Source organism: Equus caballus, chromosome 26, assembly GCF_041296265.1.
Source record: "Equus caballus isolate H_3958 breed thoroughbred chromosome 26, TB-T2T, whole genome shotgun sequence".
NCBI lineage: Eukaryota > Metazoa > Chordata > Mammalia > Perissodactyla > Equidae > Equus > Equus caballus.
The window spans coordinates 18,833,453-18,860,902 of record NC_091709.1 but is presented as its reverse complement, the minus strand read 5'-3'; the positions used below and the strand labels follow the sequence as shown (position 1 = coordinate 18,860,902).

At 36.3% G+C, this 27,450-nt stretch overlaps 1 protein-coding gene across 36 annotated transcripts in view; it reads left to right on the top strand.

The window, feature by feature from the left end:
- ROBO2 (roundabout guidance receptor 2) overlaps positions 1-27,450 on the top strand; it is a 1,555,999-nt gene that overhangs the window by 1,374,733 nt on the left and 153,816 nt on the right. For all 36 annotated transcript variants that reach the window (XM_070252274.1, XM_070252275.1, XM_070252262.1 and 33 more), the window contains 2 exons: positions 13,118-13,275; positions 16,445-16,565. In XM_070252274.1, coding sequence (XP_070108375.1) covers positions 13,118-13,275; positions 16,445-16,565 — 279 coding nt within the window. The remainder of the gene's footprint in view (positions 1-13,117; positions 13,276-16,444; positions 16,566-27,450) is intronic.

Genomic DNA, 27,450 nt, shown 5'->3' with positions numbered 1-27,450 from the left:
ATAAGTAATTAATACATTTACAGGATTTGAAAATCAAAAAGTATAAAATGGATATAGTGAAGTCTTTCTCTCTCATCCCTTACTTCTTGGTTTGTTTTCCTCTGCGAAGGCGTTTGCTATTAGTAGTTTCTGTGTGTCCTTCCAGAGATTGTTTTATGTACATGCAAGCACATTCCAGCATGTTTCTCTTCTTTTTGTTATCAGTTAAAGCATACAATGCATATTGCAAACCCAGCTCTGAAGCTGGCTCCTCCAGAAAGCCTTCCTTGTTGAAAACAATGCTGTCCCCTTTTGTACATTCATGCCTTTTCTTTTTTTGTTGTTGTTGCAGTAACCTTGGATTATAACATTATATAGCTTTCAGATGTACATCGTAATATATTTCAAATTCTGTGTAGATTACATCCTGTTCACCACCCAAAAACTAATTGTAGTCGATCACCACACATGTGAGCCTAATCACCCCTTTTGCCTTCCCCCTCCCCCCATCCCCTATGGGAACCACCAATCCAATCTCCAACGCTATGTGTTTGTTTGTCGTTGTTTTTATCTTCTACTTATGAGTGAGATCATATGGTATTTGACTTTCTCCCTCTGACTTATTTCACTCGGCATAATACCCTCAAGGTCAATCCGTGTTGTCGCAAAAGGCCGGATTTCATAATTTCTTATGGCTGAGTAGTATTCCATTGTGTATATATACCCCATCTTCGATGTACCTCTCAATGCAGTTTTCTGACATTGCATGCTTTTTTCTTTGAGATTGTGTGGTTTTTGAGTTATATGTGGTAACTTTCTTAAATCTCTTTAGCACCCTGAGGGCAAGATCTCTTCTTGGAATATCTTGTATTCTGAAATGTGTTACATAACATCTTGAACAGTAGAATATTTGTACATACTTCATCAATAAAAAATAAATGAATGATTAAAAAAGCTCTTCTGTTACTCTAATGAAGTAGTTACAACCAGAACAGATTGAAAAGTGAAAAATATCTAATTTATTTGGTCTCAACTCAACAAAGCAAAATTAAATGTCATATTAAGATCACCTTTTAAAAATGAACTGGGTGAAACTCACTGGGAAAACAAACTTTTCAATTGGGAGGAACCAATGACCTTTTATTGTCTTGTTAATACTTTATTTCATAAATACTAATATCTAAATATATTTTACTTTAAGATTATACTATTACATATAAATCCCAACTCTGATAGTACCCACTTATAGTGATTATCACCGTCTAGTAGCAATTACAGAGTATTTGACTGTCTGATCCTCAAGACCTTAAAGTACGAAATCTTTTATACACAGAAGAGGGTTCTTGAAAATTGTTAGCTATTGAACAATCAGAGGAATTAAAAATTGACAGCCGATAAACTCATCTAAAATCAGATACAAAGACAGAATTGCAGCGTTCTTCTTGTTTACTAGTGTTCCTAATTGCTAACAACAGTAATGATTCTCATTTACGAAGTGCTTCCTTTGCTTCACGTTGTGCTTCACAAAGATCACTTTGTTTATTCTTCGTAACAATCCAAAGACATAGCTTTACTATCCTCATTTTAACAGATGAAGAAGCTGAAGCTCAAAAGGCTCAGAGGCTTGTGTTAGACCATCCAGTCAATAAAGTAGCAGAGCCGAGACTCAAACCCAGGCCTCTGACTAAGCCTATTATTTTAGCCACAATGTCATGTTGCCTCCCTACCAAATAAACATTTATCAAATAGAAGCTCCAGGTCCCACGAAAGGAAATGGGCAAATGATGGAGAGGAAGTAGAGTGCATTTCAGAAATAGGAAACCGTGTGAAGGCCCTCGGTGGAAAAGATCCCACGTTCCAGGACCTGAGGAAGGCCAGTGTGGGTCGACTATTATGACTGAGGGGACAAAGACGGGGTAGTAGAGATTTTTAGAGGATGGGTCACATAGAGTTAAAGAGGAGGGCAGGTAAATATTCCGCTTGGAGTTCCTGGAACTGCCCCGGCATAGTTATGAAGAGTGCTTCCTTTTGCTTTCCAAAGTGTTTAGTATGGAGGATAAAAGATAAGGTTATTCAATTTATAGGTAAGGTTGAAGATTTTAGATTTCAGAAGGAATGAATAAGTTTTTCCTGAGCTACTTGAAATGTTAGAAGGGAAACGAGAAATCTTTTAGTCCAAACTCCACATCCGGCACTTTTATCTGCTGACAACCTCCCTGTGATGGATTGAGGCCGTCTCTATAGAGACGTAGTAAAGTGAAGGTCTTCCTTTTAAGTAAATGTGGGGAAAAAACATGTCAAGGGCAGTACTAGGCATGTGCTTCAGACATCATTGGATAAATATATGTAACATCTAATTACTTGGGATCTACTAATTTATTTTGAAAATATCCCATTTGCCAACTTCAGATTTTCTTTTTATTGCCAACATTTTAGACATTTGCCCTATATCCTGAACACTTATAATTTGACTATTCACTGAGAGTACTGAGAAAAAAGTTACTAGTTTTATCATTTGTACGCAGTTTTGGAGAAGAGTGAGATGAAGTGGTTGATATTTGGTACACAGAAATGACCAAAATGAGGGATTATAATAATTTGTGAATTTTAATAATCTGGCATCACAAATATCCTTGATTAGGAAAAAATAATGAAGGTTTGGTAGACTTTCTGATAAAATAAGGTTTGCTAGACTTTTCTGATGAATCTTATTACCTAGCTTTGGTACCCTCTCATAGAGAAGCTAGAACACTGCGATGCAGCCAGGCAGTTATCTCTATGGAGGAAGTTGGCACCTCTCAAGTAGGAAGGAAGTGGCTCTTTCTGTTTATTTTTTATCTATTTTTGGAGTGAAAGTGTACTTTCTTGTCCTAGGAATAACAGCAGAGCATAGAGACTAAAAATATAGCCAGAGACTCAGAAGGCAATTTGATTTCTTCTCTTGCTGCTAAGCATCTACTCTGTGGATGGCCAAGGTTGACTTTAGGGTATATAAGAGGAAAGAAGGGATTTTTCAAACCTTCCTGCTTAAAATGACTTCTAGTTTCATATAAGATATGAAGGTTTGATTAAAGTATGCATACGTAATTTTTAAATATTTAAACATTTTGGGGGAAAACATACATATGATAAATTTTCATTATGAGAACTCAGTATTACTTACACCTAAAAAAAGATGTGCATTATTTGTTCTTTGGTATCGGTTTGTTTTCATAGACTACATGGCAATGTTGGATGGGTGAGGCGGTGGGAGGGTGGTGTACTTAGCATCAGAAATAAAAGAAATGGTGTTTCTCATAGGTAAACAAAAATTGTCAAGCGCATTGTTTTCCATCTGTTGTCAGTGGTGTAATATGAGTTTTCTGAAATAATTTAAATATGGTCTTTAGCACATTTGCATTCATAAAAAGTGCTTGGATATGCTCCTTGCTTCCTCTTCTCCTGCTCAGCTGTCAAAACATGGTGATGCTTTTGAAGATTTATGGTAGATGGGTAATGAGATTGCTGAATGTTAACTGCAGCATTCAGAATTCATTTGGTGGCAAAAGAAAAGAAGGTTACTGGGTCTTTGGGATAGAGTAGAGAGATGATAGAGCTTTTTTTAATCAGCCAATTTAAAAATAAATATGCTATATTCTGGATTAGGAAACATTTCAAGCTTCTTGTCATGTAGTAATCAAGTAGAACATTTTCCAAAGAATATAGAATGTCAAATTACATCCGTTTCAGCAAAATTCGTGACAGCTTAGAGTAATGCCCATATTTTGTGGTGTGGGCATATGCAAATCTTAATATTATATGGGAAAGGCTGAAGCGTCCACAGCCACGAGGGGCATGATTTTTAAAAAACGTTTTAATTGTTGCATTAAAAATTCAAATATGGTCTCATACAGTTACACTTTTGTCTATGTTCCTGGGCAAAAGATGAAAATTAATAGTATACTCTGAAAGTGGTCATGTTTAAGTTCAAGGATTATGGTGGAATTCATGGTTACCCTCTAAATCAGAACCCTAGTGATTATGGTTACAAAATGTGTTGTTAAAATAGGTGAAATGATGGAAATTGCGAAATCAACAGAATTAAGTTGAAAGCCAACAGATGCATTATAATATATATCCCCCTTATTCAGAGATTTGTTGAGTTTCAGGTAGAGGGGAAAAATGATAAAGCAACAGTAGTTTCCAAGAAACTGGCATTCTTGACAAGGAAGGTTGACCTTGACCTTCTTCTCCTTCCAACCCTCATTTCATCAGCAGGGGTGAGATTACTTTGAGACCCTGCCAATAGGTAATAAATAACACATAAATTCCAGGACACCCTTGCACTGTAGGGTGCCCTAATGTGTAATAATCCTTAGACTATTGAGTTTATAACTCATGACATCTGGCAGTTACTTGGCATTGTAATTCATGTTGATCATGCACATCAGAATACACCATGGGAGGAAAATATCGGGGCGATAACCCGTTGATACTAGGAGAGGGTGGAGTGACAGCAAGATGCCGCTGACTGTGTCCCTCTGTGAACTGTACAGTGTTCACAGAGTGCTGTAAAAGCTAATGCTTTTGGATAAGGACTAACAAGGCAGGAGGAGAGTAGTAATCTTTTGGGATCCAGAATAAAGCAGCTCATTAATATTTACTTGATAGCACTCTTTATTCCTTTATTTAAATTGACAGATGTAGCAAAAGGCAGTAATGAATCCTGAAATTTGAATTTAAAGATATACCTAATGAGAATATTAGGTATATTTTAAATGTAAATGTGCACTTAAATCAATATATAAATATATTGAATTTCACTTTTCTTTTACAAGTGTATGTAGATGATATTTGATCCTCTCAAAATTTTGTTTTCTTTGGTCTGATAGTGAGGGCTAAATGAGGAGGGAGAGAACATGGGGAAGGGGAGAGAAAAAAGGGAAGTAGCAGGCAAAAAAGGCACTCTACAAAGCACGTGCAACAAGCCTTCCCGATATCCAGCAGCCTGACTGCTTTGGCTGGAGACTCATGGCTCACGGGACAGAAACCAGATTGAAAGACTAGAAGCAGACAGATGGTTATTTGTAATCATCCTGTAAATGTAAATCCTATAAAGATGTTGTGATTATTTATTTATTTGTTGGTTGATTCATTTATTTTATACACAAACCCAGATCTAGAGAAAGTAGGAGGCCGGAATAAGCTTGAGATAATCTGCTGTTTCCCCTTGTTACCATCTTGAGAAACATTATTGAATGCTTTTTTTTTAATGCTAACCTGCGTAGTTCTGAATTGTAAATTCAGTATAAGATTCTTCCAAAATCCAGATTTATAGATATCTCTGTGACCAAGACCTGTAAGAAGCGCTAAACAGGCAGATGCTGAAAGGAGGTTATTTGGGTAGCACAGCAGAGCATTTTGGGGATGTGGGGGGAGGTATTTGTTCTGCGGTAGAGGAAGGCATTGCCTTGAAAACATTTAGGCTAGTACCTGCACTTCTAGACACCATCCTCCTCCTCACATTGTATATTTGGGCACAGTCTCTAAGTTGCCCTCACTCCTTTGAGCTCTCTGTGATTCTGGAGACATCAGTCCCACGTAAACAATTTTGTGGACAATGGCTCTTTAAGGAAGAAAAAAGAAAAACTGATTAAACATTAATTAGCCTCAATCCACAACTTCCTCCTAAGCTAATGGATAGGGTACGCAGATCCCTGTCAAATATCAGATGCTAGGCTTTGCCAAAAATAGGACTTCCAAGTGTTGAAGGTATGCCAACTGCTGGCTCCTTAACACAAACCAAAGGAAATGATTGCCAGAGACAGGCCTCGAGTCTGCCGTGGTCACATGTCACCCGTTTGCAGTGCCACATGTGATCCAAGAGTTTATGAATGATCTCAACACTTGGTCCCCAAGGAGAACATATGCATTACAGAGGTTACGGATACAAATTACAGAGAGCATGATGTTTCCATGCAATTTCTAAGAATCCTTCAGCAAATTTTAAACATTAATGGAAAACATTAAGGGAGACTTGGCACTCTTAGCAAGACTTCAAATTATATTGCGGGTGAGGACAGAGCAGAGCTAAAAAAGATTCAAGAATAAAGCCTTGGCTAGGAAATTTGGAGCTGGCCATTCCTCTGGCGTGAATTGTATGTTTGTGTGTTTTATTCCCTGCAGAATATCAGACTTCACAAAATGCTATGACTTGAAAATGAACAAGTCACAGGGCATCCTTGTTTATTCAACATGCTCCAATTCATACCGCTGGTTTGTCTGGCTCATTTGCTGAGTGAATTTGCTTGCACAGGGAGTCTTCGTGGAATGGGCGGTGTGAGCGTCTCATTTTGGAATTGTCAGCATGTTGCAGAGGTGCCTCAGTGCCAGAGTGTCAGCTTGCGCAGCGGTAGCAGGATGTCTCCCTACTGGGTTATTTTTTTCCCATTCCCCTTCTGTGCAGAAGAAACCACTTATGACTTGTCCCCTAACTATTGGATTTTATTGTCTATTTAGCTGGTGGCTGGCCTGTCCATTCTGACTATATTTTGTTCAATTGTACAAATATAATAAAGTAGTTTATTGTGAATGATGATTCCTCTTTAAATTTATTTGGTCCTTCAGTTATTGAAACTTCAGAAAAATACAGAATTATTGTAGCTTCTCAGTGGGGAGCTTTCAGTTGGAAGGGGAAACTCAAACTAGCCTAAATATGAAAGAAAACTTATTTAGATCACGTAACTAGAAAGTCCAGAGTTAGCACGGTCTTCAGGATTGATTTCTCCAGCTATGTTATCAAGAACCTGGATTTTTCCTAATCTGCATAGCCTCTGATTCCTCCTGAGGCTGGAGCTCCCCCTGGGGTCACAGCCTGGCTGCCAACAACAGCCGTTTAGTGCAGCAGGACAAGAGTATGCTTTCCGTGCGGGTAGAAGACCTGAGCTTCAGGCTGGTTGGGATGACCGCTGATCATCCGATGGTGATCAGTGGTGGTGGTGCTGGTGCTCGTGTTGGTAGGGTTAGGGAAATAATGCGTACCGGATGTAGGAATGGCTATTGTGTTTTGTTATTTTTTTCTAGTGCATTGTAATATTTACTATGATATATGATAATTTGTGCAGTTTTACTAGTTGCACGTAAATCTGTTGTTTCTTTGAGTGATTGTGTCTCACCTTCTTGAACTGCCTGGCTTTTTCTTTGGAGATATTAGGAGCTTGTAGGTAAGCAAGTCAAGCACACTGTCTCTTAAATCCAACCATATTAAATTGTTCTTCATAAATGACATTTTAAATCAAATTAAAACATTGTGGTCTGTTTTATATAATAAGAAAAAGACATTAACGTACCTCTTGAAGAGGAATTTGTCAATTCAATGAGCCCATCAAGAACACTTGATGAATTCTTCTGATGCCCTTCAAAATGAGAACCCCTTGGAGGGTTACCTAGTCCAGTGTAAGTACAAAAGGAAAATCTTTTCAGATGAGTGAGTCCAAAGCTGACATTGAGGGAACAGTAGTGTTTAAAGGAAGGATTAGGAAAAAGTACAGAAACTAAGCGGTATCTGGGGGAGATTTTCAAGTGGAAAGACCATCATATACTAATGTACATTAAGAATTAGATGTCCCTCTGTGTGTCTAGGGCAGGAGAGTTGCAGAAATGTCTGTGATAAGCCTGGAAATATAAGTAGGGACCTGATTCTAAACAACGTTTGAAATGATATTAAGAAGAGCATTTTATCTTGACCCATTTATAAAGTTGTGAAAAAGGAATAGACATGATCATATTTGCATTTTAGCAAACTCATAATAGCTACAATGGAAAGTTTAAAGCAGAAATCAGAGAAAAGTTCAAATCAGATACTCTTGTAATAATTCAAGGAAGAGATAAAGACATTCTGGGCCAGAGCGGTGGGGACAAGTTAAATAGAAGCAAGTGATATTACAAATCAGTATAGCATAATGACTGTGTGTAGAGTTTAGTGTCAGACACAGAGTTCAGACCGTGTTTATCTACCACAGTGAGTCATTTCAGACGACCTATTATGTATCTATGATGCCAGGTATTGCACATTCAGTGTGTATTCATTAAATATTAGCCATTGCTATAGGGCAATTACTTTCAAAATAGCAGATCGAAAGTATCATTTGTGTGCCTGCTAACTGGTACAGAAAAGCAAGGTTTTTTAAAAAAAATTCATATTGAAAATCAGCCTTAATTTCATCTATTATTGATGTGCATGACTGAAGGCTTCTTGAGTACCCTTTTAAGTATTAAGACTTACTCACCTTTTGTGTTCATAAACTAGATGTGCACCAGATAAGCATCACTTGGGACTGCTGGTCAGTTTTCTGCCAAGAAGTCTGATGCCACACAGCTCTGACAGCTCATGGGCACCTGCAGAGAGAAGTCCTGCTGGCAAGGACACTTTGTGTTCAGTGTTGCTTTGAGTTGCCCTAGGTTCCAACTGCTGCTATTCATGATTTTAATTACAATTTCATTTTAGATTACCTCTCTCATGATCAATTTAGTTCATCATGGATGGTTTTCTTATCCAGTGATATATGTGAATATTTTCATCAATAATATTTTTAGGCTCTACCTTTCTAATAACTAATTGGAAGCATGTGTACATTGTAATTCAGAAGTGTATCTTTCAGAAGTCTATTAATTATGCAGTCTCATCTCATTGCTAATTTCTTTTAATAAACTAAGATGGAAATGTCTGAGTAATGATTTCCCTTGCCTTTATTGACTGAGGTAAAAAAAAATGAGAACTATTGATTTAAGACAGAAGGGAGAGGACTTGGTGAGTGAAGGAATGTGGGAATGCAAAGAAAAGGAGCCAAAGTTGAAGCTCTAAAGGCACAGATAGATATAAAGCTCTTTTAGGGCAGTATATTAGTTACTTATTACTGTGTAACAAATTACCACAAAATTTAGTGGCTTAAAACAGCACACATTTATTCTCTGTGTGTGGGTCAGGAACCCAGATATGAGTTAGCTTAGTTCTCTGCTGTCAGATCTCTCACAAAGCTGCAATGAAGCTGTTGGCCAGAGCTGTGGTCTCATGTGAAGACTCAACTGGGGAAGTTTCTGACCCCAAACTTACATAGCTGTTGGCAGGACTTGGGCCCTCAAGGGCTGTTGGACTTAGGGCCTCACTTTGTTGCTTGCTGTTGGCTGGAATCTGCCTTCACATCATTGTCAAATGGGCCTGTCCATTGAGCACATGTCATCTTGCATGATCAGAGGAAACAGATGAAGAGAGGGAGGGAGGGAGACAGAAAGACAGAGAGAGCCAAAAAGATGAAAGTTACAATCTTTTATAACCTCATCTTGTAAGTTACATTCCATCGCTTTGGAATATTCTCTTCGTTAAAGGCAAGTCACGAGGTCCAGCCCACAGTCAAAGAGAGGGGATTACACAAGGGAATACATACCAGGATGGAGGGATCATTGAGGGGCCTTAGAGAAAGAGCCTGCCACAGGCACCATCATGGCATTCTTCCTTTATATCCCTTAACTGTTTTATAGGACAGTGCAAAGCACATTGTAGTGTTCAATAATATATTCCTGCAGAATTGAAATAATCGGTTACAAAACTTTATGCCATAATTATAAGCTATATTCTGTCAAACACACTAATAATTCAGAATTTTCTGGTCTTCCAGCATAACTTCCTAAATCACGGTGCATGTCAATGTAAACAGAATGCAAATCTAATCCAGGTTATGACTAGCTGGGTGAACTTCCATTTGTGCTTTTAAGCTCATATGCAGAATTGAATATTTGGGTTCTAGCCAGTTAAATTTCTTTTTTCACCCCAGTGGAGATTTGAACCTTTGCGCATATTCTAAACTTAGATCTGCAAGCAAGTACTGTATCAAAAGTGTAGCTATTATATCTTCTTTCATTGAGGTTTAACTTACCTCCACCCTCCCAGCTTTTGCCATTTTAACCAGATTCTTTTCAGTTCATTAGTTTTATTTCTCTTCACCTATCTAAAGACCTGTTTGGAGCTTTAGGTAATACACATATCGTTGCATGCCCTTGTTTTGACTTACTCGTCAAGCCACACTGAAAATGTAGCTCTCAGTTCTTTCTAGAATAGAAGCTTAAGGAAAAAAAATATAGACTCAATTTGGACTTGCCATATTTACAAGATCATTTTAGTTCCCTTCATCTAACATACGTGAATCCTTTTTATAGAGAACACCTTCGATTCTTTATCACTTGCAGTAAAGCACAGGGCAAAATCCAAGACAGAAGTGATTAATTAGCACAAAAATTGGAAACAATACTTATTATTTCCTTTTACTTTGCTTATGTTTATGAATGGATATATAAACCTCAGAAACATAAAAGCAAATATTAGAACATATATATCCTCCTTTACAATTTGAGAAGAGTAAAATTAACTTTAGTTTTTCCTAAAAGTAAGTTCTCTGCTGTTCTAGAACCTGCTGGAAAGGATATTTTTCTCTTGAATGTTTTATTTGAGAGAAAGGGAGAGAGAAAAAACACATTTTATCACCCCAAAGACTTAGAGTAAAAGAAATGATATCACAAAGCAAAAAATGAATTAACTGAACACTATATAAACTCCAGAGAGCATTTTACAAGTTGAAGAGGGTACAGTACCAATTATACTATTATCTCACCCGACTCTCTGGGTGAATGGTTTGAAAGCCTAAAATTATAGTTGATGTTAGATTTCTTGGCTTCATTTGCAAATTGGAGTCATTTTCTTTTTTTGTGAATGCCATAAACACATGTTACATTGTTTAAGAGTAGCAGTCCTTAGTTTGTTATGATATTTTTCTCTTCTTTGTCCCTGATGTCAAAGGACCTTTTTTCCCCCTAATTTGGCTTGTTGCAAATTGATGTAACGCTGTGTTTCTGAATGATTTGCAATGGTCTTAAGTACCATTTGATCTGAGGCTTTTTGGCATGTCATTTGTTAGGAGACCAGTTCTGGAGAAGGTCCTCAACTGGCCAGATGTGTCATTTTGGAACAGATTGAGGGCCTGCCAAAACACCATTTGTTGCCAGTCCCGGATATTGTAGGGGTGCTCACCACCCTGTTACCATATTTTTGCACGTCTTAACATTGCATAAACAGGCAGCTGTTCTGTATTTAGAATATAAATGAGTCACCAGCTTGCTCTCCCAGGAGGATTTACCTGCAAGAAGGAATGAGGATGTTAACCCTTTCTCAGCCCCTTGCCTAAATATCGTATTTAAATGCACGCTTCTCTCAGCCCATTCAGAAGCAAATCCTTATGCATAAAAAAATCACACCTTTCTTGCCAGTTAGACAAGAGAACCAAAAAATGTGCAGTTTACCACGATAAAATGGAACACATTTCCTTAGCAGTGAAGGCAATAAATTAATCAGCTTATCAACTGAGAGTGAGCAATTTGTGCTGAATTCTTTCTTACTGCTCCTTCAATAGGAGACAGGATTCTCTAATCTCGTAAAGGGCCATGACTTCATTAAGATGGAAAACCTTGTTAAAGGATGTATTGTAAGAGACAGGAAAAGAAAAGCCCTAAAAGTCACTCAGTTGTCTCTCTGGAGCTATTTTCAGGACAGAGATTTTTATTTATTTGGAGAATGACAATTAACCTGGAGACTTGGCCCAACAAAAAGCAGAGTGCTGAAGTGGATCTCATTACAGGACACCAAAGGCAGTTGATGTGACATAATCCACATTTGCAGCAGGTGATTTACATGACGGGCTAGCACAAGCTATGTAATTTTGATTTCAAACAGCTTGACCAATTGATATATATTCATATAAGTAATATGTATGTGGGTGTATTTGTACATGTGTATATATGTACATACACACAAACAGATGCATGTACAGATACACTTGTATATTTGTGCATGTGTGTATTTGTTGTTTTTATCTCTAGGCACACTTAGGAAAGAAACTTATCAGTGTTGGAATATCAAAGAATAGAGAAAGTCAAGGCAGTTAGGAAAACCAGAGGCAGTTGAGGTATATGGTATATTAGTTGATCTAAACTACTTTTTTGAATGTTTACCCTAAAATAGACATAGTCCTTATTTGCTAAACAAATCCAGCATTCTGCAATCTGATAGGGTTGAGTCAGTTCTCCAGGCTTCTCATCTTGCCAGTGGAAGAAAAGCACACACAGATAGATAGGTAACATTTGGAGAGCCAGGCATGCCAGATTTTCGGAGGTTACAATGGAGATCCAACCTGCTGTTCTCCTAATGAAAGGAGGGGAAATTCAGACTGGCAAAACTGCTATAAGGGATATCTCTGCTCCCAATGTCACGCTGCCCAGATGTCGCTTGGCAGGTGGAGATGCAGAGAGAATGAAAATGTAGCCCTGTCTATGTGGGTGCTAGTGCGTTGCAAGAGTGAACAATGAGTCGATCTTCTGAAATGTAATGAAAACAGTGTGGATCTTGTCCATATTCATGTCATAAGAAAGAGTTTTCTCAAAGAGTTCTCACCCCACTCCCCCTCCCAGACTGACACACATGCATGTTCATAGACCATGGGCACATGACTTGTTTCAGGGTTTTAAGCATAACTTGACAATTTATTTTAATGTATTTATACATATATATATATAAAAATATATATATAAAAGCATATATATATATGCTTTTTTCTTTTCTTGAGGAAGATTAGCCCTGAGCTAACATCTGTGTCAATCTTCCCCCACTTTATATGTGGGTTGCCACCACAGCATAACTGACCAGTGGTGTAGGTCCGAGCCCAGGATCCTAACCCAAGAACCCAGGCTGCCAAAGTGGCTGGCCTATTTTGCTTTATAGAAAATAGGATCGTACTACATAAAAAAGTTTTGTACCTTGAGTTTTTATTAAATCTTAAAACTATGTCATGAATATTTCTCATCTTATTTTCCTTACACTTATCTCAGTTTTTAAATCAGATTCTATAGCAAAGGTGTGTGATTATATAGTCAGGCATTTCTCTGTTGAGGAGCATTTAGGTTGGTTCTAGAATATTTTAAGGTGGGCATGGCTATGCTCCCAATAAATATCCGGGAAATTTTATTAGAACAAAGTAAGATTTGAAGTTACCTTTTGCAAGAGAAAGCTAATGTTAACCGTCATTAAGTTTTCTTTTATGACAATTGTTTTTTTCAGTGTTACGAGATGACTTCCGGCAAAACCCCACAGATGTTGTTGTGGCAGCTGGAGAGCCTGCAATCCTGGAATGCCAGCCTCCCCGGGGACACCCAGAACCCACCATCTACTGGAAAAAAGACAAAGTTCGAATTGATGACAAAGAAGAAAGAATAAGTGTGAGTTAAATTAAAATGAATGCCTAGACAGATTAAATATCATCTTAAAATGCATGTATTTTATTATTTTACTTATTGTTAATGAAATTGTAGAACTGTATTTGAATGCTAATTACCATTTACATTGTACTGTAAGGATGGAAAAAGGATAACCCATCACAAAAACTTTGGAATGAGGCTTCAAAGAGACAAAAATTATATAAATCAAGCGTCCACGATATATTAATAATTGCACTAATCTGGATATGTAAATATATCTTTGCAGTACGGTGTTGATGTTTTAGCTCTTTTTAAGATCTCCAAATGCTTCTATTGATCATGCAGTATGTGAGCGTTAAAGTGTAAATGGTGGCCACAAACCATGTTAACGACAACACTTCTTTTTGCGCTATTTTCAAAATCCTAAGAAGAGATAATTTGACGTGATGAGTACTTCAAGCATTTTATACATGAATTCATTTAAAAGTTTAAGAGATGTAAAGTCAAATCAAAGGAAAAATGACTGGCTGGTTCTGCAGTTCAGCTCTTGGAGAAAAATAGTCTGTTTTCAGGGGAAATTGATGATCCGGTCCATCAGTTGATTAATATTCAAATGAAATATCCAGAAAATGGCAAAGAGGTAGAGAAGGGGAATGGCATGCAATTATTTTATTTTTTCGGAGGAACCACTCAGTATTTGCATATATTGATGCAGATAATCTATAGTCAATCTGTAAATCAAAATGGGGGTGAATTTATTATAAGCCAGATCTGGGGACTAGTCTGGGGCCTTCCTTCCCCAAGCAAGGAAGGGCACCAAAGAAGTGGGGTGAACAGAGTGGTTATGTACCATTTTTGAACAAAGAGCATACATCACATATGATAGGAATGTCCCTTTTACAATAGTCACAAGATTGCTTTCCTGGGACAGCAGATCAGTGAACACAGCAGGTCGGTGGTCACAAGGTGAGTGGTCACAAGGTGAGTGGTCACGAAGTGAGCACAGCAGGTCAGTAATTAATCCTTGGTTTAGGGAGAGATGCTTATCCTAAAGGAAATCCCGATATGAAGGAAGTTTCATCCCTCACTTTAAAGGCATCATTGTTGTCTTTGGGCATAGTAAATATTTAAAGCAGATGTACAATGCATGCTCAACAGGCCACGCCAGGCCCTTTTGGAGAAACAGGGTCAGACCTAATTAGTTTTAAGCCAAATAGCTTCTTCATAAACTCCAGTATATCCTATTGCTTTTCATTTATTTATCATATGTGAAGTTTGTAAGTGGGAACCAGTCCACTGAAATAGTAGATAATGCTTCAGCCTTCTGACATTATTCTTAGTATAATTTATATATTAGGCACAGTAATTGAGAGTGAGTAAATTTTATTTGTAATAATGTCTCATTTAACTCAACATATGTGTCATTTCTATTGAAAGTCCATATAGTCTGGGTTTTTGTTATCTTTAAAAATATCTTGTAATGAGGATTTTTTCTTATGTGTACATTGTGACTACATCACAACACAGAACCGGATAGGCCATGTAAGACATCACAACATATATTTATATGATTCCAGCTTGAACTGTGAAAATCTACATTTCCAAGGAGAATTTGGTTTCCAATGGTCTGTGCTTGGGTACCAAACTTATGCAAATATGCTCTTGGTGATAGAGCAAAATCAATGTTCAAGGGTTTCTACTTCATGTTTGTATCATTTAGTTTTTGCTTTGTAACAAACTGCCCCCAAATACAGTGACTTATAACTATTTTATATAATATAGAATTTATATGATAACCACTAACAGTTCTTTGCTCTGGGCCAGCTTGGTAACTTTACTAGACTATCTCATACTTCTGTGCCTTATTTAAGGGTGTGCTGGCAGCTGGATGATCTAGGATAACCTTACATGTCTGGCAATTGACTGGCTCTCAGCCAGGCATCTTGGTTCTTCCCCTCATGGCCTCTAATTTTTCAGCAGGCTAGCTCAGGCTGGTTCCCATGGTGGTCTCAGGGTTCCAACAGTAACAAGAGAAGACAAGTCCCTATGTGTAAGCACCTTTCTTCTGGTGAAATGTTGCTTTAGTTTCATTGGTTAAATCAACTCGTATTGCCAAACTCAACTTCAAAGGAAGGAGAAAAGGCCTCTATGGGCATTTTTATAACCTACCATCCATCATGCTTTACGGCCTCTAATTGAGAACAGGTTGATGGTCTTTTCTTCCCAGGTAAAAAAAAAAGTTGAAAATCTCTTTCTGTGGCATGACAAGTTTTAGAGCCTGAAATATCTCTCATGAGAACATACCTATATGAGTTTTGCTTGCCTATGAAATTAAAAACTAACAAAAGAAAAAGCATATTCATATCTCTTAACACTCAATCATTGTGAAGTTAAGATTGTTGAATTAGATAAACACAAAAAAATGGAAAAAAATCTGTGAGTTGATGATACACTTACTGAAAACTTAATTCTGCTTTAATCTTCTCTTTAACAATTATTATGTTTGTTTATTCAGTCAATAAATGCTTCTAATTCAAGAAACATTTAGGGATCATCTAATAGAAGTCAATAATTTGTACCAACCCATACTCATCATTTAAAAATTTTATTTGTTTTTATCCAACCTGCCCTCCTCTTAAAAAATTATCTCATAAACACAATTAAGTTAAGAGAAAGATAATTCATATTAACAATTGAAATGTAAGCTCCACACAGGCTTAGATTTTTATTGAATCTCAAGTGTGCAGAACATTGCGCAACCCATGGAGGTACTCAATAAACTCTTGTGGAATCCCTCTGTGTCACTTGGGTTTCATTATGTTATCCAAAGAAGATATCTCCTGCTCCTTTCTGATGACAAATGTCAATGACAATTCATTCAACAGAATGTCAGAGTGAAGACCAACCACTGGGATTTAATGGGGGCAGTCACAGGACTCAAAATAGGGCCAGGAGAGAGAGGACGACTGTCTTAAAGAGCATTCTCTAGAAAGGAAGTATGGAGGCTTATATTGAGGATGGAGGGAGAATTTAAGAGAAGAAAGGACACATGCAGAAAAACAATGGAGGGAGAATTTTGTGTCTTCGACAATCGGCTATTTCCTTTAGGAAAAAAATGTGCTTAAAAATTTTTTATTATTTCTTAGTGACCTTTACTTTCCCGTTTCTTTTCTTTTTTTAATTTTCACAGATCCGTGGTGGGAAACTGATGATCTCGAATACCAGGAAAAGTGACGCAGGGATGTACACTTGTGTGGGTACCAACATGGTGGGAGAAAGGGACAGCGATCCAGCAGAGCTGACTGTCTTCGGTAAAACTCTCTTTTGAATTATAGATTGCTATTTATATCTACCTATACTTTTCTTTTAAATATACTTGTTAATACTAAACACCAGGGCACTCTGGGATAGTTACTTATGACTTGTGGTGAGCAATGACGTCCTAGAATTGTCTTGTTTCCATCTTTCAGATGAAATCTTCAATGTAAAGAAAAATAAAACTTTGAAACATTAATTCACATACTTTATTCATAAATTTATAGCATTTTGCCTGTCATCAGAATGTAAAAAATTACTCTTTCTCAAAATCTATTTGAGATATTACATGTGTCCGAAGCTTATCATTCATTCCACTGTGCTGCATTTATGAAGTATCTATTATGTGCAAGACACAAATTAAGTTTTTAAAAAATTAGAGACTGCAGTGCAAAGACATTTCACTTGCTTTCTACTTTAAAAAATTTCAAATTGAGATATTTGCAGTTTTAGTTCACGATAAAAAGACTACTTAGCTGGCTATACACCCACACAAACAAAATTAGAAAAAATAAATAAACCATTTTGTTATAATATTCATATTTCTTCAACTTTAGGAACGAAGGGTTCTTTAGCTGGAGTAATTCAATTGATTAGATCAATGATTAGCTCTGTATCACAGAAATAGAAGAGAAAGTGTGAGGAAGGAGAAAATTGGGGATAATAAAGATGGCGAAGTGACAGAAGTAAGGAATGTACTACAGGACCGCTGTGGAAAATTGAGAGAAATAAAATGACAGAAAACTGGGGAAAACAGGGATCCTAAAGACACTGGAAAATGAAACATTCTTTTAGAAGATATTGAAGTCCCATTCAAGTCTCTGTGTGGAGATAGATATACATATATACACACACACACACAGATGCACACGCACATGCACACACATATATACACACATTCATACAATTTTATACACTATTTTGACTCCTTATTGGGAAGATGATGATTTGGCCCACTTGTATCCTCTTCCTTACCTTCACACTTTCATTTTCCCTTTTTCTCCAATCCTTCCAGTATATTGACTTTAGAGTAATAGTTAATATATGTGTGTGTATATCCATCTACATATATATAGGAGATAGCTATATCTTAATAAAAGATTTCACTGTTGCAGATATTATGTGATTTTTTTTAAGTACAAGAGATAATTGTGATTTTTAAATTACTTCTTTTGTGCCAGTAAAATAATCTTCTGGTTCCATGCATGATATGACAGGATCCTATTTCTGGTCATTACTCCAGAACATGCCTGAGGGTAGCGCCCAAATCCTGCATACATCCTTAAAGAAACTTCTTTTGCAGTTTGGGGTGTGCCATCCCATGATGTATTGGGATGCCACAATGCAGAAAGAGCCATATTTTGATTTCTATTACATTTAGGGCATTAAGGTGTCCTTTATGAATATGAAGCAGAGAGCAGACCTCTCTTTTCAATCCCTCTGAGTACCTAGTAATCTCTGGTAATACTCCTTGTGGATACTAAGCAGCTTGAAGTCCAAGAGAAATCCCATAATTCATTAAAGAAATTGAATAGTAAAAATAACATTGTTCACAATATGCACGTGAATTTCTGTCGTGCAGAGATCAGACAAGTATCAGTTTGCCCTTAAATTTCATGCAGTCATCTTTAAGAGTCTCAGAATGTGCTTCACTCTGTAATGAATAAAATACAGTTTTGCCTGGTAGGATATGAAATTAGTGGTCACTGAACATTAACAGTGAAAACCCACAAGTACATCTATTCTATTTAAAGGAACACTCATCGCTTTTTTTCTGTAACTGCCTCAAGCTTTGGAACAGAAAAATGTTGCATTACAGCAGTATATACTGCCTTCAGAAGGAAATTGAAAGGGTTTAATGTCATTACTCGGCAATTAGACCTACCAAAATGTGACTGTGTTAAGAAATATTTACCCTACTTTTCCTAAAGACATGAGGGGAACCAGAGGAGATCCCTAAACATGTCAGGAGTTACAGGGGAACTTCTAAATTATTTTGAAAATAGCTATAAACCAAAGAGATTGAATTTGTCTAGAGGCATTTCCTCTGGAAGAATTGATTTAGGAAGCTGAGAAACGTTTATCTGATGGTGTAAACTAGTCAGAACTGACTAGGGGGTTATAAATACAATATTAAGTTGAGGGAAAAACTGAAATTCCATTATTGATAAGAAAACAACATCCAAACCCAGAAATAAAACTTAAAAACAGTAGTAATGGTCAAAATCAAGGATGTGACAGGTATTTCATGAAAGATATCCCTTCTGTACCTTGTTTCCCCAATTCTTAGGGAAAATAAAATAACAAGTGTGCTATGTATAATGAATCCTTCTTTATTTTATTTTGCTGGCTTGCATCCAGTAGATGTTTTCTAATAACCCTCCTTATACTTGCTCATTGTTAGGTATTATCATTCCTGACCTAAGGTTTATAAAATTAAAACCGGTTGTATCTTTACCCTTCTTCCCTCTTCAATTTTATTTTCATGTAGCAGCTATTCTGCTTTAAAAAAATCTGCCTACTGTAGCCACTCTATAGCTACAGAAAGTTTTTAAATGCCCTTTGCAACTCAATCTTTACTATAAGATGCATTATATAGAAAAAGCAACTGATGATATTTAATTGTTAAAAATATAATTCACTTATAAATGGCAAGAAAAACAGCGAAAGGAATAAAGGGTCTTGGCCAACACAGTAGCCATCTGCAAGTATTTTGAGTCTATAGTAAGTGGGTTTGGACTTTGAAGTTTTTTAGTTTGAAAATTGCAACTTATATTTTAAAAATCTGCCCGTTAGACAAAGACATGATCAGCGTAACTTAATGTTCAAAATGTTACTCTACCATATCCCATGAATCATTTATTTTGTTTGTTTTTCTTTAATATTTGCTGGCCATAAAGTAACATCCTAGTTAAGTGAGCAGTACCAAATCTAAAAATTAGAAATAAATATCATAGTGTAAATGGACATTGAAATCTATGGCACAGCCTAGATGCCTTCATAAAGAATACTCCCCAGCACTTCGCATAAGTTCGTCCAGTTCTAAAGATCCTGAAGACAGAGAAACTAGAGTCGAATTACATAATGAAATTTCTAATCATGAGTAGATTTGGAATATCTGTTATTCAAAATTTAACAGTCATTAAAAAATAAAAAATAACATGAATTTTTTTCCAAATGATTTTTAAATGTTTATCAAAGTAATACTTGAAAAAAGATTTTATATGTTACATTTCTGATATACATTACAAAACTTACAATGAAATCAGAAATATCTTGCCTCCACTCCTTCTCCCAACACACACACGTACACCAAACACACACACACATACACGTTCCTCATCTTTGAACATTCCTGCAAGCCTGTTTTATCTTTTTCTTCTGGGATTTATTTTCATATTTCTAAATATATGCTTCCTCTGCAGTTTTATACACTATTTTGACTTCCTATTTTGAAAGATGATGATTTGGCCCACTTATATTCTCTTTCTTACCTTCTTTCATTTCCCCTTTTTTTTTTTAATCCTTCCAGTATATAGACTTTAAAAACATTGGTTATATTAATATTCAGAATTTGAGTTATTATAACCATGTAAATCTTAATTAGTATGATGGCATTTCTTTTCGGGCACTGTACTTTTTCTTCCTTGAATTAATAATAAGCCCGTTTTCCCTTTTACCTATGTTTGTCTACACCTGTCATGAATTCTCTTGAAATCTCTAACAGAAGGTTTAAAATCCTCTAAATTCTATTTAGCTGTTAAGTCTACCCTCACTACAGGTTTCCTGGACGCCTCAGAGCTCCTGCCCAGACTGGGCTGGGATGCTGTTTAGGTCTGTTCCAGAAGCTTCATCCTGATATTTATCTTCCCTTTTCTCTAATGCTGGATTCCCTGTTTCCTGCATCCTCTTTTTGTTCTTTTCTTGGTTCACTCCTCTATTCAGAAGAGAGTTTCTCTCCTGCTTTCTGCTTGACTAGAACCTAGAGCACATTTCTTTATTTTATCTTCTAGACCAAAATGCCTTTATTCTATCCAAAACTTAATCGATACTTTAAGTGCTTATAGAATTCTACTGTAAAAAATATTTTTGCTCAAAATATTAAAGTCACCACTCCAATATCATTGAGCTTCCGCTGTTCTTTTTGATAAGTCTATTGTGATTCTGATCCCTATGTGATCAATTTTCTTTCTTTTTTCTCTTTCCAGACTTTTTGTACTGTCTCTTTATCCCAGTGTTCTGAAACGTTTCAATACTATGTTTTGATTCAGCAGTTTTTAATTTTATTGGCAGGACACTTGGTGAGCAATCTCAATCAAAAAACTTCTATCCAAACAAGTGAATGAAATATCCTCTTTATTTTTTCTATTCTGTTTCTCTGTCAAACATATTTTCATTAATTAGATGTTAAACCTCCTAGGTCTTTCTTTTCTCTAATTCTTCTTTATTTAAAGCATCCTGTTCTTGTTTCATGGCTGTTTTAACTTCTCTTATATCTCAGAATTTTAGTAACAGTTTTTTTTAATAAAATTTTTTTGTGATGCTTCCCTGCTTTTATTTCTTCTGAGTTCCTTTCCCACCTCTCAGCTGAATCATTCTGTCTGCTACCCTGGAGGCTTCCTTCAAATGGCCAGTGATTTGTTGTTGTTGATTCATATTTGATTGCTATTCACTAAAAAGACATTGAATACTCTGTGTCTACTGATGGCTTTCCTGCTAGGATAATCTGATTAGGAACTAGTCATTTTATTGGGGAGGAGAACAGAGGTTGGGACTGGTGATATCGATTTTCAGTTATTGGATGAGAGATAATAGTTGACGGCCTGAGTATACTTGAGATATCCAGAGACAAATCTATGAGGGAAGATATCTCAGAACCAAACCTTAGGAAACATTGAAGTTTTATTGATAACCTGGGGCCTTCATTTCAGAATTCAAAACATAAGGTGTTATTAAAATCAAGATGATTTTTGGGAGCAATATAATTCTTTTAGATAATAGTTACTTGCAAACTTTAAAACAGCAAAATGTTTCTTATTTATTCACTCCTCTAAGAAATATCTCTTGAGCACCCAGCACGTGTCAAGCCCTGTTTAAGTGTTCAAATATAGTCGTGAGATGAGTAGACAGGGGCCTGCTCTTGGCTGGACTCTCATGTCATGTTATCAGCAATAACATGAAACTTTGCCTCTAAAACATGGTGAGAGAGGCATTTTTTCCCTCTGAGAACCTTTACCTTTGTTTTTCTTTGCTTCACAGGATGATTTCTCTCAGACAAAGAAAATTCTTGGCAAGAAAAGAAATTAATGCAGTCAGGATTTATTTAATCACATTCAGACAGACTGATCATTATCATTCAGTCTGTTTTAGAAGGGCACAATAATTCACATTCAATGGCTATCATAATCCCTGTCCCCTCATACATGCCCAGTTAAATAAAAGGAGACATACCACGGCTAGCCATCTGACTTCCTATTTAATAGACACCATAGGGTGGCAGGTCCTTCTGGGTCAGCTGAAGTTTGATAAGGTTTACAAGCAGTAGTTACTTCTAATGTCCTTTTATTGCACAGCTTTGGTCTTATGGGACTTAAAGGACTCTACCTATGTAATTATTGCCATAACACTACTTTTATAATGTCAAGCAAATTTTATTTAAAAATTGTTAAGGTTGTCTTAGTAATAGCTGTCAAACCACAGCCATTGCCAATTTTACAGCCATATTCAAAGACTGAACACAGTTGAAAAGAGAAATTTGTCCACTGGGCACTTAATTTCCTTCGTTGTAGGATGAAGAAACTTCAGAGATAATTTGAAGAAACTCAGGAGATATTATGCAACCACATTTCAGATTTATGGTATTTTGTGTTAAATTGACTATTTTGCGTTCTGAATATTATTGACATAACTACAATGAGACTCGGCATTTGATTTTATTACAGCAGCATACAGAGTTGGATTTTCCAGAATGCCAGTTTGGAATTAACTTGACTTGACTACTTGAGAGCTGTACTTAAATAGTACCACACGGCCAAACAACACCACTGTCTCAAGAGAGATTAACCTTGTAAGAAAGTTATAAAGGTGATTCAAATCCACTTAATCTCACATTAAAAAATGTTAATTGCATTGACAAAGACGTTGCCTCTGATCACTTCATGGCTATATAATTAGAGATCAGGCCATTCAGAGGGACTCTAATCTAACTGATAAGCAGTCAGCAAATAGCCCTTGAGATTTCTCCCCCTGTTTTTCACTATGTGATCAGACATAAGGTGATAACATGGAAAAATCAGTGACCTGTTTTTGGCATGCCTTAAAATTCAGTTTGCTGGTTATTCAGTAATTCAAGATGTTTCATATATGATTACTTTAATTGTGCAGAGCTTCATGGGGTACAGACTCCACGGGGCACTAATGTGTATTAAATGTCATCACTTACCAACTTACTGGCTGATTCTCTTATCAACTTACTTTCTAATACTTCTAACTTTACATTTCTCTGCAGATGATTTTGACACAAAATGGTAAACCTCAAGACATGTCCTTGTAATTTTTGTAATTTGTGTCTGAAAGGGGTTCAGCTTTCTATTTGGCTTATGATAACAGTAGACGCCAATATGTTTTCTCCCTGTATAATGTCTTTAGTCTTTATTTTATTTTTATTTATTTATTTATTTATTTATTTATTTATTTTGAGGAAGATTAGCCCTGAGCTAACATCTGTTGCCAATCCTCCTCTTTTTGCTGAGGTAGATTGGCCCTGAGCTAACATCCGTTACTTTATATGAAGGGCATCTGTCACAGCATGGCTTGACAAGCAGTGCGTAGGTCTGCACCCGTGATCCAAACCAGCGAACCCTGGGCCACTGAAGCAGAATGTGCGAACTTAACTGCTGTGCCACCAGGCTGGCCCCTAACGTCCTTAGTCTTTAATATTCATGTTTCTGATTCTCAGATTTTCTGGAAATAAATTCTAGCTAAGAGAACTGGAAAACAACCCTTAGAAAAAATTCTTTTCCACTTAACTAACATTAGGCAAACATGCAGTTTTTAATGTATTATTTTTTGCAGGCAGTTATAATTGCAAAGTAGAAGGTGAGCTTAGTATAATTAGCAGAAAACAATTGGAATAATGAATAATACAATTTAGAGATAATTGCTGGAATGAGGGTTATGGAAATTCTTAGAATAATACTATAAAAGTTGTGACCAAACTTCAATGTATTAGTAAATTTTGGTGTTAGTTTGTTGGAAGGCACAACCTAAGATACTCAGGTATAAAACCCATCTTAATGTGTCATGTATATGCAAATGACTTTGACCTAGGTTGTTCTTTGCATCACCCATTATTTTTCTATCAGTTGAATTACATTTTCCACCATGAGCCAGTATTAGGCTTCGAAAAATTCTATACCACATACTCTCCTGTGGTTGTCTAGTTGCTAAGCTACTCGACTCTGCTTGAGGGCAGAAGGGAATAGAGGAGGTCCATTTCAAAGTTCTCCATCCCTGTTGAGTTCATCAGAACAGCAGCAGGGGGTCCTATATGTTGTTTCTTCTTGAAATTATAAATCAGGTGCTTCCATTTGTCTCCGTGAGAAACAATGGGGCTTAGAACACGTACAATAAACACAAAATCCTCATGGATTTTCTGTCGGTGTCCCCTAGAGGAAAAGACAACTTTACTTTTGTGACAAGTCTAACGTAAAGTTTACCCTTCTCATTAATTATACTCAGATGTTGGGATTTTGTGACTGGTAGCATGTTAAAGGAAGCATACAAAAACTTTGCCTGAAAATTTTCATGTATGTTTTAATGGAACTAGTCTCACATACTGCTATGTAATTTATTCTATGGTCAGCATCATGCCATAAAAATTTTCCATGGTAGATAGATAGATAGATATCTTGAACATTCCACTGACTTAGTAGTTTTTCAGTGTGTATGAATTTGTCACAATTTATCCTAAAATCCTCAATTTTCCAATACTGCCAACATTACTACAACGATCGTATATAGTTCTTATTTTTTGTTGCAGTTATCAATTATCAAAGTTATTGTTCTGTATTGTTTGTATTGCAGAGTGTTTACAAGAAATGATTATTTTGACTCTTCCCCAATCCTCACACTTTCCTTCTTTTTCTTATTGACTACTAATATTGGCATGTCCATCTTGTTCTTGCTTGTAATCGGCATGCATTTAGTCTGTTACCTTTTAAAATAATTTTTGCATTTAATTTCTGATAAATATCTTCATCATGCTTAGGAAGTTTCTTTTGATTCCTTCTTTATTTAGATTTTTTTTAAATCTAAGAGGTTTTCTCTATCTGATATGATCATATTTATTTTTCTTTTCCCCTCTATTTTAAAAGTAGCCCCCTTTTTCTTATTAATTAAGATGCATTTGACTTCAAGTAACAGAAATCTGATAATAATGGATTAAGCATAAGGGGTTTATTTTTCTCATATTTACCATTTCTGTGATGAAAGGAGCAACACACACACACACACACAAACCATATCCATACTTTACCTATCAATCTGTTCCCATTTGCTAAATGGGAACTTGAGAATCTTTCTAGACTTTTCTTCTTCACCATTCACTTCTGATTGATCACTCAGTTCTGATATCACTTCATTCTGTCCCCTCTTCCATATCCCCAGAACCGCTGGGTCAGTCTAAGCTGAAATAATTTCTTACAATAACCGTTTGACCTAATTTACTACTTCATGTTTCTCTTCTAATTCATCTTTCACAGATCTGCCATCACGATCTTTTTCGTATGCTTATTAAAGATGTTGCTTCCTTACTTAAAATACTTCAACCACTCTCTGTCACTCTCAGGGCAGAGCTCACTGTCCTTGTCATGGCATTCAAGGCCCTTCATGTTCTTGCCACTCACTCTCTGACTAGCTTCAACTCCCACCACTTTTCTGAAGAAACCAAGTTGCTGGCTGTTCACCAGCTACCAAGCTGGAAGCCTGGTATAGAGGAAGCTGTATTAACATGCACTGAATGAATGAGTGGAGGAGGGAAAGACTTCTTTCAGCTCACTCATCCATATGCCAGGTCGTAGTACGATACCTCCATTAAAATCAGAGAGGGCAGGAAGGGTCTCCTGACACATCATTTCTCAATGTCAAGTGATATCAACGATGACTTAGCTCTCTTTTAACACTGAGTTATTGCAGCTTTTAGATGAATTGGATGAACATCCCCAAGTGATAGCAAAGAAAAAGTCAATCCCACTTTCTATGCTAATGAGTCATTTTTACTATTAACACTTTGAGCACTCATAAGGAGATACTGATCCTGTTGCCTATTTACTGCCACAAACAATAGCTAACTGTCAACTATGCCGGCACCAAAATAGTAGTTTAGAGCACATGGTGTTCAGCGTTCAAAAGGATAACACCCAATCATTCCATCCAACATAAAGATTTGTTCTGTTTTCAAGGGGGCACACGTAGCTGCTCATTGATTCTGACAACCTAAAATCTTTAGAAGCGACCTTTTTTAAAATAGATTTTCATAGATTATTTCTGATTTCTGCATTAAATAACACTCCATGATAAAGTTCTGTTCGCCGTGTTTTATGGCTTGGGATTTTGGGGTCTCAGAGTACAGACACTTGAGCACACGCAGGTCTGTGTTTTAAAGAAAATTTTGATCCCTACTGTCAAACTCACTGTGAAGAGATTCAGTTGTCTTCCTTCTGAATACCAGTGACTGTTGGCTTTATTGCAGTAAAATATGGCTCTTGCAACTTATGCATTTGCTTTATAAATATAGATCTTTATTTAGTTAATAAAATCATATACTTCCATTCTATACTCTTAACATATGTTATTTGAAGTGGTTTATTTCCCTTAAAGGTTTCTTGCTAAATATATTTCAGTTTTTGTACCACTGTATTCACATGTTTAGGTTGGGTTTGAAACTAAAGTCCTGAGTGATTAAATAGAGCCATATGGCCAGATAAATAGTGTCAACTCCTTATGGATTTCATCTTTCTTTTCCTTGACTTCCCTTTCTACATCAATAAGTAGCAATGTTGGACTTGCCTGTGATTTGCAGACATGTGCTAATAAAAATTTAAACGGTGATTTTTCCTGTATCAGATCATTATCAAAAAAGGAAAAACCTAGACAGGGAATTGAAGCGTTTAGAGATATGTAGAACTTCTTGTTTTATATTTCTCTTGGATGGTAAAATTCTTATAGACAGAGATTTATTTTTCCCTAGCTTTATGTAGAGGAGTGCTAGAATGCAGATTAGCAGTGCTAGGTACAAATTAACTACAAAAGAATAAGGGATGGGAACACTAAAACAGAATAGTAGAGAAATAAAGAAATGTACAAGTTAAGTAAAGAAAAAATGGGCAGATATCTGGAACACTTAGGAGAACATAGTTGGAAGTGGCCCTAGAAAATTATGTATGACAGTAAATAATTTACAATGATTAATAATGTCAGTATTTTTTATTTAAAAAAAAATCAGGTAGACAGTTTTCCAAACGTGAAGTGAAAACGTACGTGGAACTTTTGGGTCCTTGTCAAATGGTAGCCTAAGTGGAAAAACTTAGATAACTCTTATGTGTGAGACCATAATTTTTTTGTTTTTTTCTAGCATTCTTGACGGAATATTAGTATTTGTTTCCTTTTTGAAATTTTCCATCAGTTTCAACTTTTGGTTTTCCCACTCAGAGCCATTGTAAAAAATTGATCATTTTTATCTCTTTCCTTGTTTCTGTGGAATTCAGTTTTCAGATTTTTTATTACAGGGTCCACACGATTTAGCTCTGGAATTCACTGAAGAATCAATTTAATATGTTTCTTTCCAAAAGGTTGTATGGTTTTATATAAAAACTGTAGCAC